Source organism: Equus quagga, chromosome 14 (genome assembly GCF_021613505.1).
Source record: "Equus quagga isolate Etosha38 chromosome 14, UCLA_HA_Equagga_1.0, whole genome shotgun sequence".
Classification (NCBI taxonomy): domain Eukaryota; kingdom Metazoa; phylum Chordata; class Mammalia; order Perissodactyla; family Equidae; genus Equus; species Equus quagga.
Genome location: NC_060280.1, coordinates 77273744 through 77296623, shown reverse-complemented (window position 1 = coordinate 77296623; position 22880 = coordinate 77273744). Strand labels below are relative to the sequence as shown.

At 45.0% G+C, this 22880-nt stretch overlaps 1 protein-coding gene across 5 annotated transcripts in view; it reads right to left on the bottom strand.

Annotated features, from left to right (window-relative positions):
- Positions 1 to 11405: 11405 nt before the first annotated feature.
- Positions 11406 to 22880, bottom strand: part of FLI1 (Fli-1 proto-oncogene, ETS transcription factor) — a 122394-nt gene continuing 110919 nt past the window's right edge. For all 5 annotated transcript variants that reach the window (XM_046686007.1, XM_046686010.1, XM_046686008.1 and 2 more), the window contains 4 exons: positions 18599 to 18664; positions 16887 to 16946; positions 14655 to 14702; positions 11406 to 13395 (listed from right to left, as the gene is read on the bottom strand). In XM_046686007.1, the coding sequence (XP_046541963.1) occupies positions 12866 to 13395; positions 14655 to 14702; positions 16887 to 16946; positions 18599 to 18664 (704 nt within the window). In that variant the 3' untranslated portion in view covers positions 11406 to 12865. The remainder of the gene's footprint in view (positions 13396 to 14654; positions 14703 to 16886; positions 16947 to 18598; positions 18665 to 22880) is intronic.

Sequence of the window (22880 nt, the reverse complement as noted above, 5' to 3'; positions counted from 1 at the left end):
TATTTTGGTTCAAGTGGACCCCTTTCCACAAAGACCACCTGGTTGTAATCAATAACACCTATTTTCAGATAATCTGCCGCTCTCTAGGCAGAGCCCACGGAACTCGCCCAAACAGAGACCTTTTCAAAGGGACTTTTAAATGGGCTGGATTCACAGAGGCTGGGGGAGGGAGCGCCGCGCGGGTGCAGGAGGAGGGGCGCGGCGGGGAGGGGGCCGCGGCCCTGGGTGGTCAGGCCCGAGCTGGGCCGAGGGCTGCCAGGTGGCGTCTCCCCTCAGAACCGACCCTCCCTGCCCTGGGTCGGGGGGTGGGGCTGCTTGATGGGGGCGGGGAGGGCTTCCAGAAATCTTTCTCAAAACAAAACAAATTACGAACCTTTCTTTGGTGGGCCAAATGTTGCTGCAGAGGTAAACTTCTAGAAACTCTTAGTGCAGCTTCCTCTTCCATCCAAAAGAGCATCTACCTTGTCAAATGAGGATTTGGGGATGATACAGAGCAGATCTTCAGAGGAGCCATGGGGCTTCCGAAACCTTACGTGTGAAGTGGGTCTCAGACTCTGCCCATCTCACACGACAGCTGTTCCTGCAAGAGTGTGCTGGGCACCCGTGGGAGGCCAGCATGGTCCTGGGCGCTGGGATCCAGCAGGGACCCAAACAGAGAAGACCCTGCCCTCGAGGATCTTCAGTTCCAGTGGGGAGACAGACAATAAGCAAATAAGTAGGCAAAATACTTAGACAGTGATGTATGTGACAGGAGAAAGGAAGTGTGTGCAGATGTTTTGAAAACTGGAAAGTGCCTTGTGTTTCAGCTCTGAGATGGAATCAGCTCTCCCGCTGGGCCGCTGGGCCTCCTCTGTGGCACGTGTCAGGAGGTGAGTCCACATGGTGGAAACGCCAAGAAGACTCAGAAGGCTCCATAACTGCTAGCTGTCCGGCGGTGGCACCAGCAGGCCTAAGTACAAGTCTACCCACGAACGTAATTTCAGAGCCTCAGGACCCTCAACAACGAACTGGGCTCCATCATGCCTACCTCACTGGGCTGTTGTAAAGGTTAAATGAAAATCGATAATGCACTTCACTAAATGTTAGTTCTTTCCTACCCAAAATGCCATTTTAGTCTAGGCCCAGTGGAGATGAAGTATCTTTTTGTAATATGATTTTTAGACTTTCCATAACATGATTTAAGATTTCTAGGTGAAACATGGAGGCCAAGTAAGTCCTGGAGGCAGGGGCTTGGGATTCCTTTCAGAGGAGATGCTGCACTGGGTCATTCTGCACTGAGTGTCATCCTGACTCTGGCAGTAGGGATGGCCTAGGCCAGTCAGTCCGGGTGCCCACAGCTCCACTCAGGGAGAAGCCAGGGCTGCTCTGTAACAGGTGACCCTCCTGGCTACCGCCATTGACCTTGACCCAAGGACATCCAATCCATAGACTTCAACTAAACCTTGAGGTACTTGGAGTGACGGCACAGTAATTAGCTTAGTAAGTAATTAGCTAGGCACGCCTTCTCTCTCACACATGTTAACTGGGAAATCTGGAGAGACTGAGGCACTGGCAGTGGGAGGCCAAGTGAGAAGGCGTGAAGAAGGTTTCTCAGTCACGGGGATATAGGAGCATTCTTCCTTGGATCCCTTGGACTCCAGCAGCTTTCTTGTTCCAGGCTCCACGAGGCTGTCTGTCTAGTTTTACGAAGTTCCTCCCTCCTCCTCGTGGTGTTTTACAGTAAGTTCCCAGGACTCAAGGAAACCTGAGTGAGCGTCTATGCCTCACTTTTGGAGGGTCCAAAGATGCTCCCTTCTATGGAGTCTGTCTAAATAATGTAGAGATGTTCTTGAACTATGTGTGCCCAGGGGAGAGTGGAGGGAAGGGCAGACCAAAGAGATGCATGTAGTGTGCTCAGTGGTGTTAAGACCCCAGCAGATAAAGCTATGTCAAGAGTTTTCCTTCTTTATCAGTTAGGAAGGGCCTCCATGCTGTCAGAAGATCGGCTGTAAAATCCTGAAAAATAGCTTCTCGTATCCTAATACTGTTTTCTCTGTCCTGGGAGATGGCTGGACAGAGGGGACAGGGCTGATTTACTTAGTCTTTGTGCTGGTTGGGCCAGGCTGGGGCTGAATTTATGTCACTGCTCTTCATCAAGAATGTGGTTTTCTCCCTCTGCCGAGATGTCCTCAGCATTGATTCTTAGCTCTGAGCTTGCGGAGAGATTAAACTTGGGCTCAGGCAACCCAGTGGGGGTTGATGGCCCAGGAAAGATTATGATAAGAAAGGGGTGAGGGACAGGAACAAGGGTGGTGTGTTGGAATTTGGATAATTGAATTTGCTGTGCAGTCAGCAGTTATGACCTGGGTCATCCGCTGGATCTTTGGTCGTAAATCCACTAAGACCAGGAAATTCCTTGGTTAGGCCAATCTTTCCATTTTTTCTCAGAGACTAAGAGGGTCGAGGATTTAGAGACATGATTTTCACCTTCTAAAGATGCTGTGACTCTCAGTAAGCCGATATTTTTGCATTAAGATTGTTAAACTTATGTCTTGGAAACCAAATATCAGTCTGCCTGTCTTCGTGTCATAGTTTCTCCCAGGAAAATCAGCGGACCCTCATGCATAAAGGACGTTTGTGGGTCTGCTCTGATTACCCAAATGCTGGAGGTAGAGTAGGTTCCCTCCAGGGACCCACTGCCTGTAAGTCACGAGTCTGAGGCTGTTGTTTGACTCCGGTTTTCTCCCCATTGCCTTTTGGGCATTTGCTAATGCAAAGCTGTGGGGCCATTTGTAGTTAACTCAACAAACTGAATAACTGGTCTCCTGAAATCTAGATATTTCTTGCAAAGTAAGATTTAACCTACGTGCACATTGTATGCAAATGATTTTTATGGTACCTCCCGGCATTTTCTGGAAACCCTACAAATACTCAGAATATCTCTCTTGGAATTAGCCACATCTCCTCATAGGTAAGGGGCTTGCACCTTCTAGGAATACAGGTCTCCTAAGAATGCAGGGCAGTTAGGAGGACTAACTTCTAATGGTGGACCATGCCTCTGGCCGTGTGGCTGGCTGTGAGGATGAAAACCGCTGCTTTGCTCTCCTGCTCTTTCTTCACTCCCGTCTCCCCACACCTTCAAAGGTTGGTGTTGAGCACAAGTGATAACCCTAGGATTGCGTGGCTGGATTGAAGCCACTTGAAAAATTGGGTCCATTGGAGTTTTATGTCTTGGCTTCTCATCAGGTAGTTACTGAAGTTTATAAAGATTCAGTGTGAGAGGAAAAGACTAAGAATTATGAGAAGTACTCTTTTGAAGGCAGGTTTAAGCTACAGTCCAATTAACTTTGCTTTTCAGAAGTTAGTGGCAAGTTCATATTTCTTCCCTGCAGACCAAGTACCTATGGATGAAGAGTTTGCACTCTCCACATTTTAAAGTTCTCAGATGACTGTCTGGTGCAGATTGGTTTCCTGGTGGTCATATGTTCTATTATGATTTTTTTTTTTTTGGTGACAAAACTTTGAATTACTCAGAAAAATGCTAGATAAGTAGAAGTTCTTAAAAAAGACAGAGAGCAAAGGAAGGGAAAGTTTTCGGGAAAAGCTGAGGTGTCTTGAAAGTATGGCTAGAAGACATGTGATGCTAAACATTTCTGAAAGCCAGAGCTTCGGGGCAATAGAATAATCAGTGGGCAATGAAATCTGCATCTCCTGGGGAACCCAGCAACACAAAGCACTGACTCAGTAAAAACTGCCTGCCAAATCTGAGTGCTCTAGTCTTCTCCTTTAACTGTATCTCCCATGTTTATACTTTCTCGGTGTGTCTCTGGAGTCAACTGTGGTGAAGCAGACACCTCACCCTGCCTCTCAGGACTGCTGGGCAGCTGGGCTTGGGACGTACAGTTTGACAAACAACAGACTTGTATTGGACCCTTCTGTAAAGCCAGGCCCTGGCTGGGTGCTAGGAATTAAAAAGGAAAAATTAGACACAATTCCTACCGTTCATGTCCTTGAAGTCTAACGGAGGACACAGACCTTCCAACACAAATGGATGCTGGGGTCTCGAATCGCTCTGTCTTAGCACTGCCCTACAACCAAAAGTAATTAAGAAACCATGCCATTCTTTACCCCAGCCTCTATCAAAGGACATTAAGGGCACAGCCCAGAGTATTGCTTTCCCACACCCACCAGCCATATCCCCCACCTTCTTCCAATCTCTCCCCTGAATACTTAGCACAAGACTTTTTATTTCAGTTTGGCCACCAATCCCCCATTCTCAACTAGCCCCTAGCTCGTTAGTCTCTCTAGTTAACTCCCATCCCATTCTCTCCTTTAGCCGTTCTCTAGATTCTGCATCTCAAAAGGTGCAGGGATGTGTGTGAGTGTGCCATTATGTGCACACGTGCACACACACTCACACACATATTTCGATGGGGGAGTGCAGAGGCAGGCAAAACACACAAATTAATGAATCGTGTAGTCCCTTGTCCCCACCCATGGCCAGCATACACGTGAGTGAGATATGTGCAATCTTAAAAGTATATTCACAGATCTTCCCTTTTCCACTTCCCTTCCTTTCCAGAACTCTTTCCTTTCCTTTCCTTCTCATTTCCCTCCCCTTCTAGAGTATTTATTCCTGAAGCCATGAGGGGAGCAGAGCAAGGTAAGTATCTGAGTGAGGTGGTATCAGGGCCTGAACAGGGCATCCACGTGGAGTGTCCTGGAACGCGGTGTTAGTGCCCAAGTGGAATAAAGAGGGCACCATGAGAGACAGGAGCGCAGCCTGTTATGGGAGTTGGGGCTTGAGCAGATTGAGGAAGATGGAAGGTGTCCCTGCAGAGGAGTGGCCAGGATGGGAATCGACAGCTAAAGCAGGGAGAGGAACAGGAACACGTCACATGGGGTGGTGGTGCAGTAGAGATAGGACACTGGTTACATGCAGGAGGATTGATAAGTAAGTGCATGTATTAGGCTCAATGGAAACCATGTTGCTCATTGTCAAATAAGAGAACCACTAATATGGAAAGGGAAAAAACTAGGGTGAACCGTGTGGCGTTAGGTGGGAAATGGATGCACCTGAGTGGACTCCAGGGTTTCAATGTATACAGATAGAGAAATAAATATAGATATAAATGTCTATGCATATGTCACAGTTAAGTTTATGTGTTGACTTGATTGGGTTAAGGGAAGCCCAGATAGCTGGTAAAACAATAGTGCTGGGTGTGTCTGTGAGGATGTTTCTGGGAGAGATTAGCATTTGAAACAGTAAACTGAGTAAAGAAGACCACCCTTACCACTGCGGGTGGGCATCATCCAGTCTGTTGAGGGCCTGAACAGAACAAAAAGGGTGAATTTTCCTTCTCTGCTTTAGCTGAGACATCCACCTTCTTCTGTCCTCAGATCTTGGCACTTCCGGTTCTCAGGTTTTCAGAGTCAGACTGGGACTTACACCATTCTCCCTACCCCCATTCTCAGGCTTTGGACTCACTTGGATTGAATTACACTACTGCCTCTCCTGGTCCTTCAGTTTGCAGATGGCAGGCTGTGGGACCCCTTGGCCTCCATTGCATAAACCAATGCCTATAGTAAATCTCTCCTATGTAGCTCTACATATCCTGTTGGTTCTGTTTCTCTGGAGAACACTAATATAGCAGGTGCATGTAGATAAATGTCTGTGTGGGTATATGTGATATAAATGTGTATATATACATTTGTTGCAAAGCTCTATCTACTGAGAAGGCCTGGGAGCAGTGACACTACAAGAGCAATGAGCACACCTAGCAGCCAGATATTGGCTTCTAAATATCACTTTCCACTAAAAATAACCAGAAACCCCTGGAGAAGTGACTGATTTCAAGGCTGGGACAGGGAGCCCAAAATATGTTGTTGTGGCTAAAACAAGGAAGTGCTTAAAGATTGATGGGAACGTGTCAAAGGACACAGAAGCCAGCTTGAATGGCCTCCCACTGGAACAATGTGATCATCAAAATAAATAAAGACAAGACCATGTCATATCCAGTTAATAAGATAAGAAATCGTGAGTCTTTAGAGAGGGAAAAAAATGAATGGATACAGTGAAATTTGATGATGAATGGGATATTTAGATAATTTCAAAGTACCTCTGCACAAAATACTTACTAATTACAAAGGAGAAAAGAGTAACTTCCCAGTGGAGAAGCCTGGCAAACATCACCTTAATCAAAACATCAAAATGAACTTCATCAATAATGGGATAAATTCAAATTGTATGCCACCCATAAGCTGCAAGAAGAAAGCAGCGTCACCTCTGTGATGTTCCTGTCAGAGACGCCCAGCCTATATCCAATCGTGAGAAACACCAGACAACCTCAGCTGACGGCCAGTCTACAAATCAACTGGCCTCTAATGTTCAAAGTTGTCAAAGCCCTAAGAGTCAAGGAAAGACCTTGGGAGTGCACCAGGCTAAAGACATGTGACAACTAAATGCAATACGTGATTCCGGAATGAGATCTTTTTGCTACAAACAACGATAGTAGGACAATTAGTGAAGAGTGAATGGTGTCTGAGGGTTACGTGGTAGTAATCTGTCCTTGTTTGCTTTCTGATTTTCACGACTGTGCTGGATTATGCAGGAGAACATTGTTGTTTGCAGGAAAAACACACTAAAGTATGTGGGCGTGATGGAGCATCAAGTTGGCAACTTACTCTCAAATGGTGCAATAAAAAATGTTCTTTGTGGGATGAGCCTGGTGGCTTAGTGGTTAAGTTTGCACACTCTGCTTTGGCGGCCCAGGGTTTGCTGGCCTGGATCCTGGGTGTGGACCTATGCACCGCTTGTCAAGCCATGCTGTGGCAGGTGTCCCATGTATAAAGTAGAGGAAGATGGGCACGGATGTTAGCTCAGGGTCAGTGTTCCTCAAAAAAAAAAAAAAAATCTTTGTACTGTTCCAATTTTTCCACGAGTTTGTCACTGTCTCAAGCTTTTATAATTTTTTTCAGTTAAAAAAAGTATATTCAGGGGTCAGCCCAGTGGCGCAGTGGTTAAAAGAAGTATATTCATACTATGCAAAAGAATAGGGGAGTATGGTTTAACTCTATCTTATGATATCAGGGAAGAACAGAGACTGATACAGAGTTTTGAATGATAAGAAGAGCTAACTACCAAGACAGTGTCTTGCATTTTCATAGTTCTTTTCAACCTACAGAACATTTTTACTTACAGTGTCTTACTTAACTCCTGTGGTAACTTTGTATGGTTATGACTATAATCCTAATTTTACAGATGGCGACATCAAGCTCAGAGGCAGTCAGTTATAATTGGGGCGGTGGAAATGCTGGGCTTCACACCAGCTCTCTCTGACTCTGCCCCTGTTCTTTATTTATCCTCTCAGCACCTACCAACTGACCAACTACTGGGTGCTGCCTCCACCAATCCAGCAAACAAAATAGACAGTCTCTCCTCTCATGGAGCTTACAGGCTGCTTCGTGTCTTCAAACAATGTGGAGCCAAGCTTACTAGGCATACGGTCCCAGCTCCTGGCCTCTATTTCTTAGCTGATTTAAAAACTCAGCCCAGCATTTCTGACAACGTGCACTTTTTGCATTCCTGCAGAACAATCTCATTTTATTTGCAACATCCTGCAGCTTGGCAGCATGCTCTATGGACTGTGGGCGTGCACAGAGCCAGGAAAGGGCAGAGACCCAAGTGGGGCATGGCGAGGGCTGGGGACAGGGAAAACGCAATGGATCTCCGGAAAGTCCATATCACTTCCACTTTTCACTCTGACCACAAAACAAAATCTGGACTATACTGAACTCCCTGAACAGAGCGCTCACCAGTTGCCAAAGACTTAATACGATTTCTTGGAAAGACCCGGCAAATACTAGCAGATAACAGTGATTATATATAAACCTCCTGTACAGTATTCTATAAAGGGTTTTCCACAGGTGTCATCTAGTACCTCACAGGAGCTCTTGAGGAGGTAGTACTCAGCCCCCCAGTTCATAGCTGCAGACAGACCAAGGTGAAGGGCCGGAACTTGAACCCAGGTCCTCTGCCTTACATCCTTGCTCATTTGTCTATATAAATTGCCTCTCTCCTTCCACTAAGAAAACACATGAGGTAACCCAGTTAAAATCCAGAAGTTTGGGTTAGCAATTGTAGGTAAGTGAGTGGTCTCACTGGAAACTTTTTCTGTTTCCCCCTAGAGCTTTTAAGCTAAGTGTAAATTGACTATGTACTTAGGAATTTACCAGCTCAGACAGACTGAAACAATTAGACAGGAGGCCGAGTAAGAGCGAGAGCGGAGACAGACCCCAGGCATGCGAGCCGACATTCCTTTTACAAACTTCCCTCCAGATCCTTTCTCAATTGGCTGAAACTCTAGAGGTTTGACTGGCTAAACCACTTCCTCTCACAAGTGTCTGTCCCCCAGGGGAGCCTGGGGTTTGTAGTCTTGAAATCAGCTGACCTTTCCTAATCCTTTAGCTGGACTCCTGTCTGAAGGAGCACAGTATCAATTTCAGTAGCTTTCCCTGTGATGAAGGGGCCAGTGTGCTTCTTGCAAAACACAAAGTTCTTCCTGGATAAGAGTTGAAGTCTCTGTTTATTCACCAGAACCCAGTCCCCTGGGCCCTCATCCCAGGTCTTTACGACCTCCCCCCTCTCCCCCATTGATACTAAGCACCATTTTACTGCCTCCTCCTGAGGGAGTGCTGGACACAAGCCCAGCACTGCTGTTGATGGTGGAGGAAGCTCCGGGAGGCAGATTCCCAGTGAGGTGGGGTAGGGCTGGACAGCAGGGGAACCAGGCTCGAGGGTTGCTTCCCAAAGTGGTACCTTTTCAATGGTTTTTAAGGTAACGTGTATACGTAAAGGTTGTTAATGAATAGATATAAGAGGATTGGAGTGTGAAATCAAGTCCACAGACCACTCACAGAAAGCGCTGCATCTTGATATGTCTTGCTTTTTGACTTCCTCATCAACCACTGCCTTGGCCTGGCAGCATCTTGGCTTAGTAGAGACAGATGTTCCTGTCCACCCTGGTGTTCCAGAACCTCCTGATCTCATTTGGCCTAAATCCATCTGAAGGCCCACACTTTATGTATCACCCATGGACTAAATAAACATCGTACACATTCCTTGTTCAACTGCACACAGATATTATTGGTTAAATAAAATGGCGATCATTTTAGGTGTTATTAAATTTCTAGTGGTCATTGACTGTTAAAAATGTTGCAAAACAACAGATATTGAAAATCTAGCTTCCTTTATGTGGGAGTTAGCAGTATTTTTTGACACTAAAAAAAAAGTGACCTCCTACTCCAAAGGGCTGTTGCCTAGTGTCCTAAACTGTGGGGAGCACACCTCCATTAGAATTGCTCACAGGCTCACCGCGTGACTCTCTGCTTGGCTGGCAGTGTTTGTTAAATGGAATAACTGCATGGCATAGGTACAGATTGGTTGAGTGGGTAACATACTGGACTAGTGGCCAGGATGAAAAAGACCCTGAATGTCCTCTGTGACTGGTCAGCTGGATGCCCTTGAGTAAGCTAGCAGACCCTAAATCTGGGCATTACAGGGGACTAAATGCCAGCTCTCACTCTATACAAATGCTTACAAGGAGAAAATGGTGTCCTGGACCTGTTAGAGGACCAGCTTCCTAAATGTGGAATAAATCATTGGGCACAAATTCAAGGAGCAAGATTTGGCCAAAGTTCTAAGACTTTGTAGAGATGATAGACCTAAGCCAGTAGTTGAACAAGGCATATAAAGAAAACCTCTTAAAAGGGTGAGCTCCCACTGGTCTCAGCATCCATTCTTCTTACAGCAGTCAGAAACATGTGCCTCTATTTTCCCTAATGAATACTTTGCAGATTTCAAAAGTGATGGGTAAATTGCTTGGCCTAGATGGAGATTTACAAAAGAATCCAGCTAGACTATTCTTAAACATACCCGGCCTTTATCATTTCTCTTTCTATGCTTGGGGCACTAATACCAAGTTTTTATTTTCTCCTTTCTTAGAAGTCACTAGAAAATCCATATAGATGTATACATACATACTTATTCCTCTAAAGACTAACTTTCTTGTTGAGTGTTGACAGTAAGAGATATGCAACACAAAGAAAAGAAGAAAACATTAGAATTTCAGTTTCGATTTATTTTTATATTGCTGTTTAAAATTGTGTTCGTTTTATAATACAAATAATAATAATGTAACTATCGAAATGATTTATAAATCAATGTGCATTTATTGAGAATATTTGTTTAGCACATTTTTTAATGGTAGGGAGCAAGTTAAAAAAAGTTGGAGACCAATGTTCTGGAACACATCTCATTTCATTTAGGTAGACAAGTTGTCTAGAAAGTACTCAGTGTTACCCAGGGAAGATTATAGGGTTACCAATGCTGTGAGTCGAATTTCTCACAACATCAAGGAATTTCCAGGTCTCATTCATTTTCATTATAAAATAGAGGAAATGAAAACAAGCTACCTAACAGTGAAGCAATTTGAAGCAAGTTTCTTCTTTGGGAAGAAAAAAGACCTTAAAAATCTGCACAGGATGTCAAATCCTGGCCTGGGACCAGATGAAACTGGGCCATCTTATTCGCTGTTGGGAGTATCAGGAGAGCGACCACTTGGGTTTGAGGCGCTCGGTGGATGCAACAGGATGCAGTCTAATGGACAAGGGCCATCTTGGTTTGTTCTGGTTTTGGACACAGGTAGCCAGGGCCTTGGCTGTCATCCTATATGACCCTTCTAGGCTGGAGGAAGATTGAAATAACATTAAAAAAGTCTCTGCAAACATAGTCAGCAGTGTGAAGGTTAATTTTAAGTATTGACTTGACTAGGCTAGCGGGTGCCCAGATTCAACGTTATTCCTAGGTCTGTATGTGTGGGTGTTTCTGGATGAGATTAGCATTCGTATCTGTGACTCAGTGAAGTAGATTGCCTTCTCCAAGGCTCTAGGGCATCTTCAATCCTTTGAGAGTCTGAATAGAACAAAAGGCAGAGGAAGGAGAAAGTCACCTCTTGGCTTCCTGCTTACCTCCTTGAACCAGGACCTTACTCTTCTCTTACCCTTTGACTGGGATTTACACCATCAGCAGCCCTGGTTCTCAGGCCTTCAGGCTCAGACTGAAACTACATCACCAGCTTTCCTGGGTCTTCAGCTTGCAGACAGCAGATGGTGGGACTTCTCAGCCTCCACAATCGCGTGAGCCAAGCCCTCATAATAAATCTCTATGTGTATATGTCCTATTGGTTCTGTTTCTCCGAAGAACCCTGACTATACAGACAATAAAAACCACATTGATTTTGTGCTTTCTGCCGTACTGCAGTGTGTACATGTGAAAAAAGTCTTCCTGGTGCAAGAGGTCAATAGAAAATTTCCCCTGGGAAAACCCGTTGACCTAAAGGTGATAAATGAGAAAACGGTGTCCTCAGTTCCGAGAGAAGAAGGCACAATTTATTTAGTCAAATTATTTTACAACATAATCTTCATTGACAGTTGTCAGCTTAACACTTAATATAGTTTTAAAAAAGTCAATGATTACTTGCAAAATTATATATATTTTAATATCTAAAAAATATATTGCATATATAGGGCAGGAAAATCCCTCGTCTCCACAAGGGAAAGTTTGGTTTTCTTTTCGAAGTTGTGATTATTGCGGTACGGTTATTTACAAACATTTCCAAAGCATTGAAGATTGAAATGGCTGCCTCTACGGCTCGTGCCCGCCTGGTAATACCTGAGCCAGTGCTTCTCTTACTATAAGTCAGTGACTTAAACGTCTCCTTTACTTTTCAGTAATAGTCACATTATGCTTTTTAAAAACCAGCTATAAAAACGTACAAACAGCCCAAATGTACAGATTGACAAAAGATGTACAAATTACATTAAAAAAAAATAACGACTGATTTGATAGTAAAATTGTATTTGTGACCGAGGTCAACTCGTTTATTTATTCTTCTTAATTTTTTAATTATTTATTTTTAATACTGTGAGATATAGGAAAATAACTCTGCATAATTTATACAGTAAGTTGCCTTTTGATTGGTTGACCCTGGACTGATGGTCTGACAAGCGCACAGCGCTTGCGAATCTGTCTGTGTTTAGAAATCCCTAAGACTTTTCAAAGTTCTGGGACCCACTGTCATTATTTTTAAAAAAAATTAGTTACTTAATTCTCTGTCTTTCAGGAATGTCTGCATTTGCATTAACATTTCTTAGTTCCGATCTTGATTATTTCTAGAGAGAATGGTCAGCCTAGTGCAGACCGCCCACTGAGAGGGATTTTGCAATGCCCATGGCTTCTTAAACACACACATGTTCTTTCTTTTAAATTCCAGTTGGGTGAAAACTTCACTGGCCTTACAACCAATGTTCCAGTTGCCATCCACTGAAGTAGGTCCTCCTAAAATAAGATTATAAGCTTCCTACCTCTAGTTTCACTAAGTCTCAAACCAGAGCATAACTGGTTAAGTCCATGATTCTTTATCATACTGAACCCTACAAGGTCCATGATGAGACCCGTGTGTTGATATGAAGAAACTGCTTTGGTCATAAAAATATAAAGAACATTTACAGTTTCTTTCCCCAAACCATGATACACCCATTCCAGTAATCTAAATATTCAGCTCATAAGATGATAGGAGGTTGAGAATCCAAACTGGTGTACTGGCCAACGGAATCATCCATCTTTGTTCACGGTAGAGGAAGCAGAATTACCAAAATTAAAAACAAAGGACTGTTTTTAAAGGACAAATACAAAGGTTCTATCCAACAAGAAAGAACATCCAGTTTTGTTTTCTCTTCAAGGCCACGTATGTCCTTTAGAGTCCAAAGTATCCCAGGAAGTGTGAGGGACGGGCCTTCAGCTAGAAGGCCACCGATGATTAAGCTTCTAGTAGTAGCTGCCTAAGTGTGAGGGCACGTGGGCGTTAGGATGGCGGGGGACATTGGGGTTGGGGTAGATTCCACCTGTGGGGGAGGTCCAGTATTGCGACGCTGCTCCAAAGAAGCTGGAGGAAGTGACGGGCATGGAGGACGGGTGGGGAGGGACAAAGTTCACCTTCTGTTGGTGGGCGTGGTAGGAAGGCACATAGGAGATATCAGACGGGTACTTGTACACGGACGCCTCAGTTGGATGCGGCTGCAGGGCCTGGGCAATGCCGTGGAAGTCAAATTTGTAGGCATACCTTTTGCCGTGCACTTTAGTCATAATGTTTTTATCATAGTAGTATCGCAGGGCCCGGCTCAGCTTGTCATAATTCATGTTGGGCTTGCTTTTCCGCTCCCCCCAGCGCCTGGCCACCTCATCGGGGTCCGTCATTTTGAACTCCCCGTTGGTCCCCTCCCAGGTGATGCAGCTGGCGTTGGCACTGTCGGAGAGTAGCTCGAGGAGGAACTGCCACAGCTGGATCTGCCCGCTTCCTGCAGGCAGCGAGGCAAACAGGAGAAAACAGAGTATCTCAGCCTAGGGAAGTCAGATCCAATTCCCTAAACACAAGGATCCTCTTGCCTTTTATCGGAAACCCTTCACTTCTTTTTACATTCAGAAGTTACTTGGCAGCCCCTTCTTTTCATTGTTGATTTGTTTTTATGTTTACCACTGAGATTGGCATAATAAGCAAGGTTAGATCTTAAGATAATTTTCCCCAAGGCCCGGTAAAATAAAATGCACTGTGGGTAATGAGGGGATGGATGGCCCAGTACCAGCTGTGTGATTGTGGGCAAGCCACTCCTCATCTCTTTTGGCAAGATCTTTGAATCTCTTCTTTTATAAAGTCCTGAATCACAGTCTAATCTCTATTTAGTGATGACGTTCTCCCCAGCCCCCCACCCTGGTATTCCCTGTCTGGGTAAAAGAGAGTCGGGGCCAGGCAGGAGACTGCTGTCAGTGTCACACGGAGAAGGTTGCTGGGACTGGACTGCTCCTAGCAGAGCCCTAGTGCTTGGCTCTCACCTCTAAGTTCTATAGAGAAGAATGTGGGTGGAGAGAAAAGCCAGGGATGAGGGAGCGGGTGGCTTCTTTCTCCTCTGAGCAGGAAGGGCCACGCACTAAAGAATGGGCCTGGAGACACTGGCGGCGTTAGTTCCCTGGCATGGGGAGGTGAGGGCCTCGCTACTGCAAAGGGTCTACTAGCTCACATGATCGGTGGGCTTGCTTTAGAACTCAAGGCTTATTTGAGGCTTATTTTTAACAAGAAACCCTTAAAATACATTGTGAAATTTATCTGCAACTTCTCAGGGACATGCCTCTTTCATAAGGCCGGACAACCCTGCAATGCTTTCTAAAGTCGAGAATAAAATGCCTTTGGAATATTATTCACTTGTGCCTTACATGAGGAGGATAACTGAGAGCTCAGTGTAATTGTTTCCTTTTGTCCCCCATCTTTCCCTACTGAAACTTGTACCTGTGCCGTTTATGACTAATCTAAACCTCAGCGCAGATATGCGGTGCTAATATGCTTGTTTTCCAGAAGCATCCTCAGCTAATGGACATTATTGTCACCTAACAACAAGCCCTGAACTCTCCCTTGAACACTAGAGAAGTGGATGTCGAACATTCAAGGAAAGCGGTACAGGGCACTCGCCAGTCAGATGTCTGAACTTAGGACAGAGGTCTCTGTGACCTCACAAAGCTACAGAACGTTTTGGAAAGAAAAGCTTGCAGGCCAAAGGAAACTCACCAGGATTGGCTAGGCGACTGCTGGTAGGGCCCAGGATCTGATATGGATCTAGGGCAAGAAAAAAGGAAATTTGCTTCACAGTTATTAAAAGTATAAAAACAACAGCATTAACAATAAGAAACCTCAAGACTTTATGCTTCTATTTCAATAGCATAGGAAAGGCTGATTTCAGAAAACTTTACTGTTTTACTTGCAGACCTCAAAGATCATGATCATCGTTAGGGTCTTCATCCCCGTAACTACAGAAACAGCGTGGAAGAGTAACGGCATCATTTGTTTTACATTTGGTGCCTAAAATTTGCAGATAATGCTGTTATTATTTAAAACAGCGTGATGAAACCACTTGGAAAGGAGCTGGCTACGATTCAGTCATAACGAATAAGGTGAAAGACAGCTTATTTCAATGGGCTTCAAGAAGGTCTAATGATTCCTGGTCTTTAAGAGCTCTCTACCCGTTACCAACAACTTCACGTGTCTCTGTTTTCTGACATAGCATAAAACACACGCCTGGAAGCCAGGCAGCCTGGTTCTGGCCCCAGCTGCACAGTAAACTAAATAAGGCCCTGCGCAAACTCTGGGTGCCAGCTTTCCCACCTGCAAAAGAAGTGGGCTGAGCTGCTGGGCTCCTCAGCTCCCTCCTAGCACAACATTCTGTGATCTTAAGCTTGCAAACGTCAACACTAACCAGAATTTGTATTTTTGCTATAAAGTCACAATTCTTAATGTCTCAGTTTACTTAAAACTTATGTGATTATTTAGCTATAAAAAAATCTTTGCAACATTGGTTTACGTGAGGTTTGTCTTTCTTTTTTCAGGTGAGGAAATCACGGCAGAGAGCTAGAACACCATTTGGCTGTGTTGTCAAATGTTTGCTACAAACATATACCAAACTCTTTTTACAATTTTAATTGCAATTCTTAAAAATCAATGTGGTTTTTGGATTTCTGCTTACAATCGTGAATTAACTTGAAGAGTCCTTAAGGCTACTTAATCTATGCTTTTCATCCACACAGTATGACAACTAAAATATTTTGGCAGGCGAGGTCTAATTTTGTTATTGTTGGGGATTCTTTAAATCCTCTATGCCAAATCCTCTCTCTGTCTAAAGTAAGTTCTTTCTTAACCTTGCTGATGAAATGTAGCTCAATTTTCTATCGCTCTGTCTTCAGTGGAGATGGAAAACAGCGTCTATCCATCTCAGAGCACATGGCTTCTTCAGAACTGAATCTCAGCTGTGTCACATAAAGAAGGCAGCTGCACTTGGGAGTGGGCACACAGCTATTTTCCGATCTATGAAGCATCTTCACAGGAAATGCGAGGAAGACTTCTCAAGGGGGCAAACCAGGAAACTTGAGTGGAAGTTATAGGGAGGCGGACTTTGGCTTAAACACTGGAATTGAGCCTACCTAGGTAGTGAACTCCCTTTTGCTAGAAGTATTCAAGTAGAGGTGAGGTAATTACAAGCCTGAGATGTTACAGAAGGAGGTTATAGACCTGGATGTTTCTAAGTTCCATTCCAATACTAAGAGTCTCCAGTTCCGTGATTTGAAAAGTTCCCCTGCCTAAATTGTTAAGCGATCCATCATTGGATGAGGGCATTTTTGAAAGTAAGGTTTGGTGAAGCATAAAAGGCTTGGACAGCAACTTGGAAGTCTGGAATAATAGCTCTAGTTCTCTCATAAACCAGCTGTGCAGCTTTTAGCAAATCACTTTACCTCTCTGGGCCTCAGTTTCTTTATTTTACAAAATGAGGCATTGGAACATTTAATCTTTTTTTTTTTTTTTTAAAGATTTTATTTTTCCTTTTTCTCCCCAAAGCCCCCCGGTACATAGTTGTATACTTTTAGTTGTGGGTCCTTCTAGTTGTGGCATGTGGGACGCCGCCTCAGAATGGCTTGATGAGCGGTGCCATGTCCACGCCCAGGATCTGAACCAGCGACACCCTGGGCCGCCGAAGCGGAGCGGGTGAACTTAACCGCTCGGCCACAGGGCCGGCCCCTGGAACATTTAATCTTTATGTTCCTTTCACCTCTGATCTGAACAAGTCTCTACCTGATTCCAGTGCCTGTTACTCAATTCACAGATCTATTACAGAGAGTCTAATATAGACCCTCTATGAAAGACAGCAGTGATGACAAATGCACTATAGGCTTTCAGTCCTCCTCAGCTGACCATGTGCAATCAACAGCTGCATAAGAAGCAAAGGAGGGGTCACATGTGATGGACAGGTACCTGGCTGGGGCCGTTGCTCAGTATTCTTACTCATTGTCTGTGCTCCTGCAAGGGGGGGACCTGCAGCAAGAGGAAAAGACAGATGGTAAGCAGGCCGCTCTCCACAAAGGAGGAGAAACGTTTTGTTGAACATTCTCCAGAAGGACAGATGTGTGTTCTCATTCATGCATCCACTCGCTCTACTCACTCATGTATTCCTTTCATTTTATAACTAGTTCTCTAGAGTCTACCCTGTGCTGGCACTGATCTTGATGCTAGAGGTTCAGCAGTGAACCAGCAGCTCCTGGTAGGACTTTCATTTTAATGGGGGACAATGAGGAAGGGCAATAAATACATCGTCGAGCACGTCTAATGGTATTGGGGCTGTGGCTTCATTTTTAAATAGAACATTTAGAAAGGTCCTTAATGAGAAGGTGACATTTGAGCAAAGATCACTTGCTTCCTGTATTTCCATGTTTTGCGAGCTCCCCTCCACGGCGTCTCTCGCATACATCCTTTCTACTCCTTCCGGGCTTCTACATTGTAGATCTGCGTTGCTTCGTGCACGGTCTATAGCTTAGTCTGACTGGAATCCTCACCACTCCTCCCTCTCCCCACTGACCCATCATATGCTATTTAGTCAGTTTAATCTGCCGACACCATTTCACTCCACCATGCAAAAACCTTAGCGACTCGTTGCTTAAAGACTTAAGGTCTATCTTCACAGTGTCCTTCACGCCCCCTTCCTTATCTTTCCAGACTTCTTTCCCTTCATGCATCCTAAACTCCAGGAATCCAGAGCGCTCACTGACTATCAGACATGTCAACCTTGATGTCTTTCCCTGGCCCCATCTCTCCTGGGAGGGGCTGTCCTCCCCATCTCCACAAGTCCAAATCCTGCCTCTCCTTCTAGAGCCCCCTCACATGACCCCAGGTTCACAGGCCTTCACGGAGCCCATCCCGATGGAAGGTGCCATGTGTGTGCATGACTCCTCTCCCCTGCTTGAGAGACTGGTCCGTGTCTGCCTCATCTTTGTGAACCCCATAGTGCCAAGTGCTGGGCGCAGAGTAGACAACACATATTATTGAAAGGCATCCTGGTTATTGCTTGGGCATTAATTTGTAATCCCAACCACTTTCTTGAAAGAATTTCCTTCACCATCCATTCATGTGCTTGATATTTTACTTCCTAGAGATAGCAAGATTGACACATTCTGGTTCAGGAGTTTATGAGTCGTTCTCCTTCCATGCTCCCTCAATGGGAGATTTTGGGTCAGACTTCAATACAAATTGATGTCTCAGACTCCTACCAGGTCTTCATCAGGTTATCCTCCACCTCAGCCTGTCATGAAACAGGCATAGGGACACTGGTGTGACTGAGCCTCAACAACTAGGGGAACAGAGTCATAGAGGGTCATCAACATGACGTAAATGACAGAATCCAAATCAGAGGCCTTTCATTCATACACAACCTAATTCTGAGAAACTTTCTAACTTCAAAAGTTCTAAAACTACACGCAAGGAAACCAAAGTCAAAAATCTGAATGAAAATCCCATACCACCTTTCAAGGAGTGGGTATCACTAACGGGCCCTAAATGGGCAATTCATTTTGATGCCCACTCAAAAAGCAGGAAACAAATGTTGGCTCCAATCCCCCTTTATTGCAGGACCCTGTTCACCCCAACCTCAGAAGCATGTTTTCCTCCCAAAGAAAAGAGTGACATTTACTTACTTTTGTTGAGGCCAGAATTCATGTTATTGCCCCATCCTCCTCTCCTGACTGAGTCATAAGAAGGGTCTAATGAGAAACAACAAACAGGTCGATCAGCATCTCTTGCTTTTCAGAAAGGTTGCATGACAATTATCTTTCAGTGACCAGGGAAAATGAAATTTAATTCAGCAGTAACTTTGTAAGCATCACTAAATTCCAGAAGTGCCCTCTTCCCCAGGGGTAAGGCTGGGGTGAGTGGAAGGAACACTGACACTCTGATTGGGAGCCAAAGCAACGGGAAGAACCCTGAATTTCAAGGCGAAGGTTCTACCCCTCCCACTATTTGTTGTCACCATGTGGGTGAATCATACGACATCCCTGAGCCTCAATTTTCTTACTATGGAAATAAAAATTTATGTGATTTATCTACCTTATGGGTTATGGGGTTGTGCTAATGTTATGAACTGAAATGTTTGTGTCCCCCTAAATTCATATGTCGGTATCTCATCCCCAATGTGATGGCATTAGGAGCTGGAGTCTTTGGGGGTAATTGAGTTGTGAGGGTGGAGCCCTCACGAATGGGATTAGCGCCCTTATAAGAAGAGGCCACAGAGCTAAACTGCCCTCTTCTTGCCCTGTGAAGGTACAAGAAGTCAGCTGTCTGCAATCCAGAAGAGAGCCCTCACCAGGACCAACCATGCTGGCACCCTGAGGTCAGACTTCCAGCCTCCAGAACTGTGAGGAAGAAGTTTCTGTTGTTTCTAAGCCTTCCAGTCGATGGCACTTTGTCATAGCAGCCTGAATGGACTAAGGCAGGGAATGATCAAAGGAGATAACATATGTGAGGCATCTTAGAAAGCTTTCTACAAATATAAACTAATACAAGTTTAGAAAGAAAAAGTGTCTATGGCTGTGTAGTGAAGTCCTTTAAGCATTTCTGAAGAGTGGGCAGTGTCCAGATTAAAGACTCCATGGGAAGACTCTCCCAAAGCCCAGGCCCATGACGGTCACGGAGGCCACCTCCAGCCCTCGCTGCAGCGCGCTGATGATTGCGGACAGCTCATGGATGTGAGCACATTCCAGGCTCTCCTCGGCCTCTCAGGCTTTTCTCTTGAGAGTGGAGAGGGCTGGGCCTGATGACCACAGAGAAAGGACAAAGGCCAGAGGCGGGGCTGGAAAAGGGCCTGGAACAAGAAATGAGGGGATGGAGAGATGCTTCCAGCCTGGAAATGATGAGAGGCCTGCTTCCAGGTTGCCCTGCAGAACACTGCATTGAGCGCGAACATTTGCACTCCCAATCTCTTTCTTGAAAGAGTCCACACGCCTCCATGACTGTGTTCAGAAGCTGCTTAACTAACTGCCTGAAAACTCCCTCTTTTCCTTCTTACGGTGTGAGCCCCACTGAGGCATTTTGAAGGAATAGCAGAAAAGCTTAAGGATACAAAATTATGACTTTCAAAGTCTTTCCATGAACAACAAAGAAACCATAAAAACCATCCGAACAAATGGAGCACAAACCTCATCAAACGACAGCCTGACCGGGGAAACACAAACCATCCCCTCTGCCCCTTTGGAGCCTCTCAAAGAAATTAGAATAAGAAGTGCAAAGATGGATGGGCTCATCCGATTGCCTGTTCTCGTTGTTTCTGGCTAAGAAGAACCAAAAGACAGGGACAATTTTCTTGTGGAAAAATCCACGTGCGGATGCACATTCCTCCTGGCCCTGGAAAAGCCAGTGTACTTTTTAAATTACACTCTTTAGCAATTTGCATGAAAAGCAAAACAGAAAGTGAGGGGGTGGGGATGGGGCGGCAGGGCAAGGAAGGGGATAAAAGAGAGACGAAGCTTGACTCTTAAGGTGGCTGTTTTTTAATTTTTATTTGACTTTTTTTCCCCCACAATTCCTCCTGCAAATTCTTCTGCTTGCTTAAAAACAAAATAAAACCAAAACAAACCAACAAGAAAACCGACTTGTTTCTAAGCTTGCAATGAGGTTGAAGGTTCTTGTGGGCATTTTCTGGGCTGTCTTGCAGGGGTCTGCAGGGTGTGTGCCATGCTGGTATGAGCAAAAGGAAAAGAGAGAGTCTTCAAAGATGTTTCTTGGGGGAGGGGGGAGATGCTGGTGAGGCCTCCAATAATTTATTTGGAAGTGACTTCTGCAATGTACTGCGTGCTTGGCCATAGGGTAGAAGTGAAGTAATATGAAACAAGTTCTTCATCCTTGCATTTAAATATGAGAAGATAACTAAGATTGTGAGGAAATATGGGTCATGTGTTAAAGGAGTGATGGTGATATTAAGGCTACTGGAGGTTATGGAGGGAGAGGAAAGTATCACTGGGGCCATGTGATTTGAGTGAGACCTCTTTTGAAGCAGCGAGTGAGCAATGCAGGCAGGCACAAGGCAGAGGTGGGTGGTGAGATTTGAAAGTGATGTCTGGGGACATTCACGAATGGAATTGCATGACTGAATAGAGGCATGGGCAAGGAGAGAGGGTTAGAAGAGAGGGCCGAGGCCACGTTCGAGGCCATGTCGATGCCAGCTAAGCAAGCTTAATGACCTTGGGTTACAGGCAGCGGAAACCAAGAGAGGTTTCGGGCACGCAGTAATACCATGAAAACAGGGTGTGGTGGAGAACGAAGCTTGTGCTGACACGTAGGATGGATCAGAGAGCCTGGGGAGGGAGGTGAATCTAGCAGGAGGAGAACAGAAAGTGGAATAGAAAGTGACAAATTCATGCAAAAAGAAAAACCAAATCACTAAGTTCCAGGAATTGGCGTGTGTCATCCGAAGCTCTGACTGGACTTCTGACTTACTGCACTGATAAAATCTCTGCCTCAAAGTTTGCTAGTCAACGTTTCTACTCAGTCATTAGTCTACTGAAGGCTTCTATCTTATCTGAAAGCTATGTCACATCCATTCAGAAGAACCATTTTCTTTTGTAGCCCAACTTATGGATATGGCTAGAGTTACCAGAGGCTTCTTATCAACTTTTCCTCCTATTTTTCCAGCTCCGGCACAGAGCAGGCGTGCAAAAGTTCCAGAGCGCACGGCTGAATTCCCTCTGACCAACAGAGGGCAAGTGATGACGGGGCTTTTCTGTAACTCTGAGTGCCCAGTCGAGGCACGCAGTTGATGCCTAATTAGAGGGGTGCTCGGCAGCCCCCTTCTCTCCTGTGCTGCCTCAAGGCCTGAGGAGGGCTGCAGAGCTCTGGGACACAATCCTCCTGCAGGCCTGCCTCAGGGAGAAAGTCAGGCTGAGAGGACTTTCGAGGTCCCAACCAACCCTAAAGTCCTCTAGTAGGTAAAAAAGGAAGTGACAGAAATAGAGAGGCCACCAGCAATCAGCCTGAACTGTGTCCTCACTGTGACGTTAACAGAGCAACAAACAGCAATGGGTCACGTTGTAGGCTGGCATCCTTAGCCAAGACTCCCAGAGCAGCAGGTGGGGTCAGAGCAACAAAGACCACGAGTCTCCCTCCCATTTGCTTTTTCATTCCCATATATTTGCATGAAAAATCCTGCCACTGGCACCTGATCCCACAAAAGACATCCCAGGTCCATTTACTGAGGATTTTAACAAACGCACTCCGTGGGCACTGGGGTTTGTGGGGACATCTACTGAAAGTAAGCTTTAAATGAAAACTAGTGTTTCTGGAGTAAGTTCTACTGCAAAGATAAAGCATAAAAATGGAGAAAGCCAAGGCCAAGAACTAAGGCCCGGCGTCCTGCCTTAGAGGTTTGAAGAACCAGGGCAGCCTTGCAGATTAAACGAGATATCCAAGTGAACACTTGGCCTGGGGCCTAGCACAGAGTCAGCCTTGGTAGAAGTGAGCAATTAATATTATTATTTCCATCATTACTATATATCTAAAAAATGTGAGACCCAGAAACATGTTCGCCAGTTAAACACAGGTTAGCTTTCCCCTCCCCTCCATCCCCCTTACTCAGCTCTGCTTCTTGTTTTCCCTCTTATCACCTAATTTAATCAATAATTAATTCATGTTTGCTGTTGACTGCCCGCATCTCCCACGTGAATGTCGGGTACATAAGAGTAGGGATCTTTCTTCTGTTCTCTGGTGTAACCAAGCATCTAGAACAGGGCCCAGCACAGAGCAACCACACAAGAAACATTTGTTGAATGAATAAATAAACTGGGCCAATATTTTCTCCTTCTTGCTAAATATACACACTTCCTCTTATTGTTTACTATTTCACTAGCTGAAGAGAATTCAAGGCCCCTAAATTAAGTCTCTCCACTAAATAAAGTCTCTGGACAATTCCAGTCTGAGCGATGAGGAGTA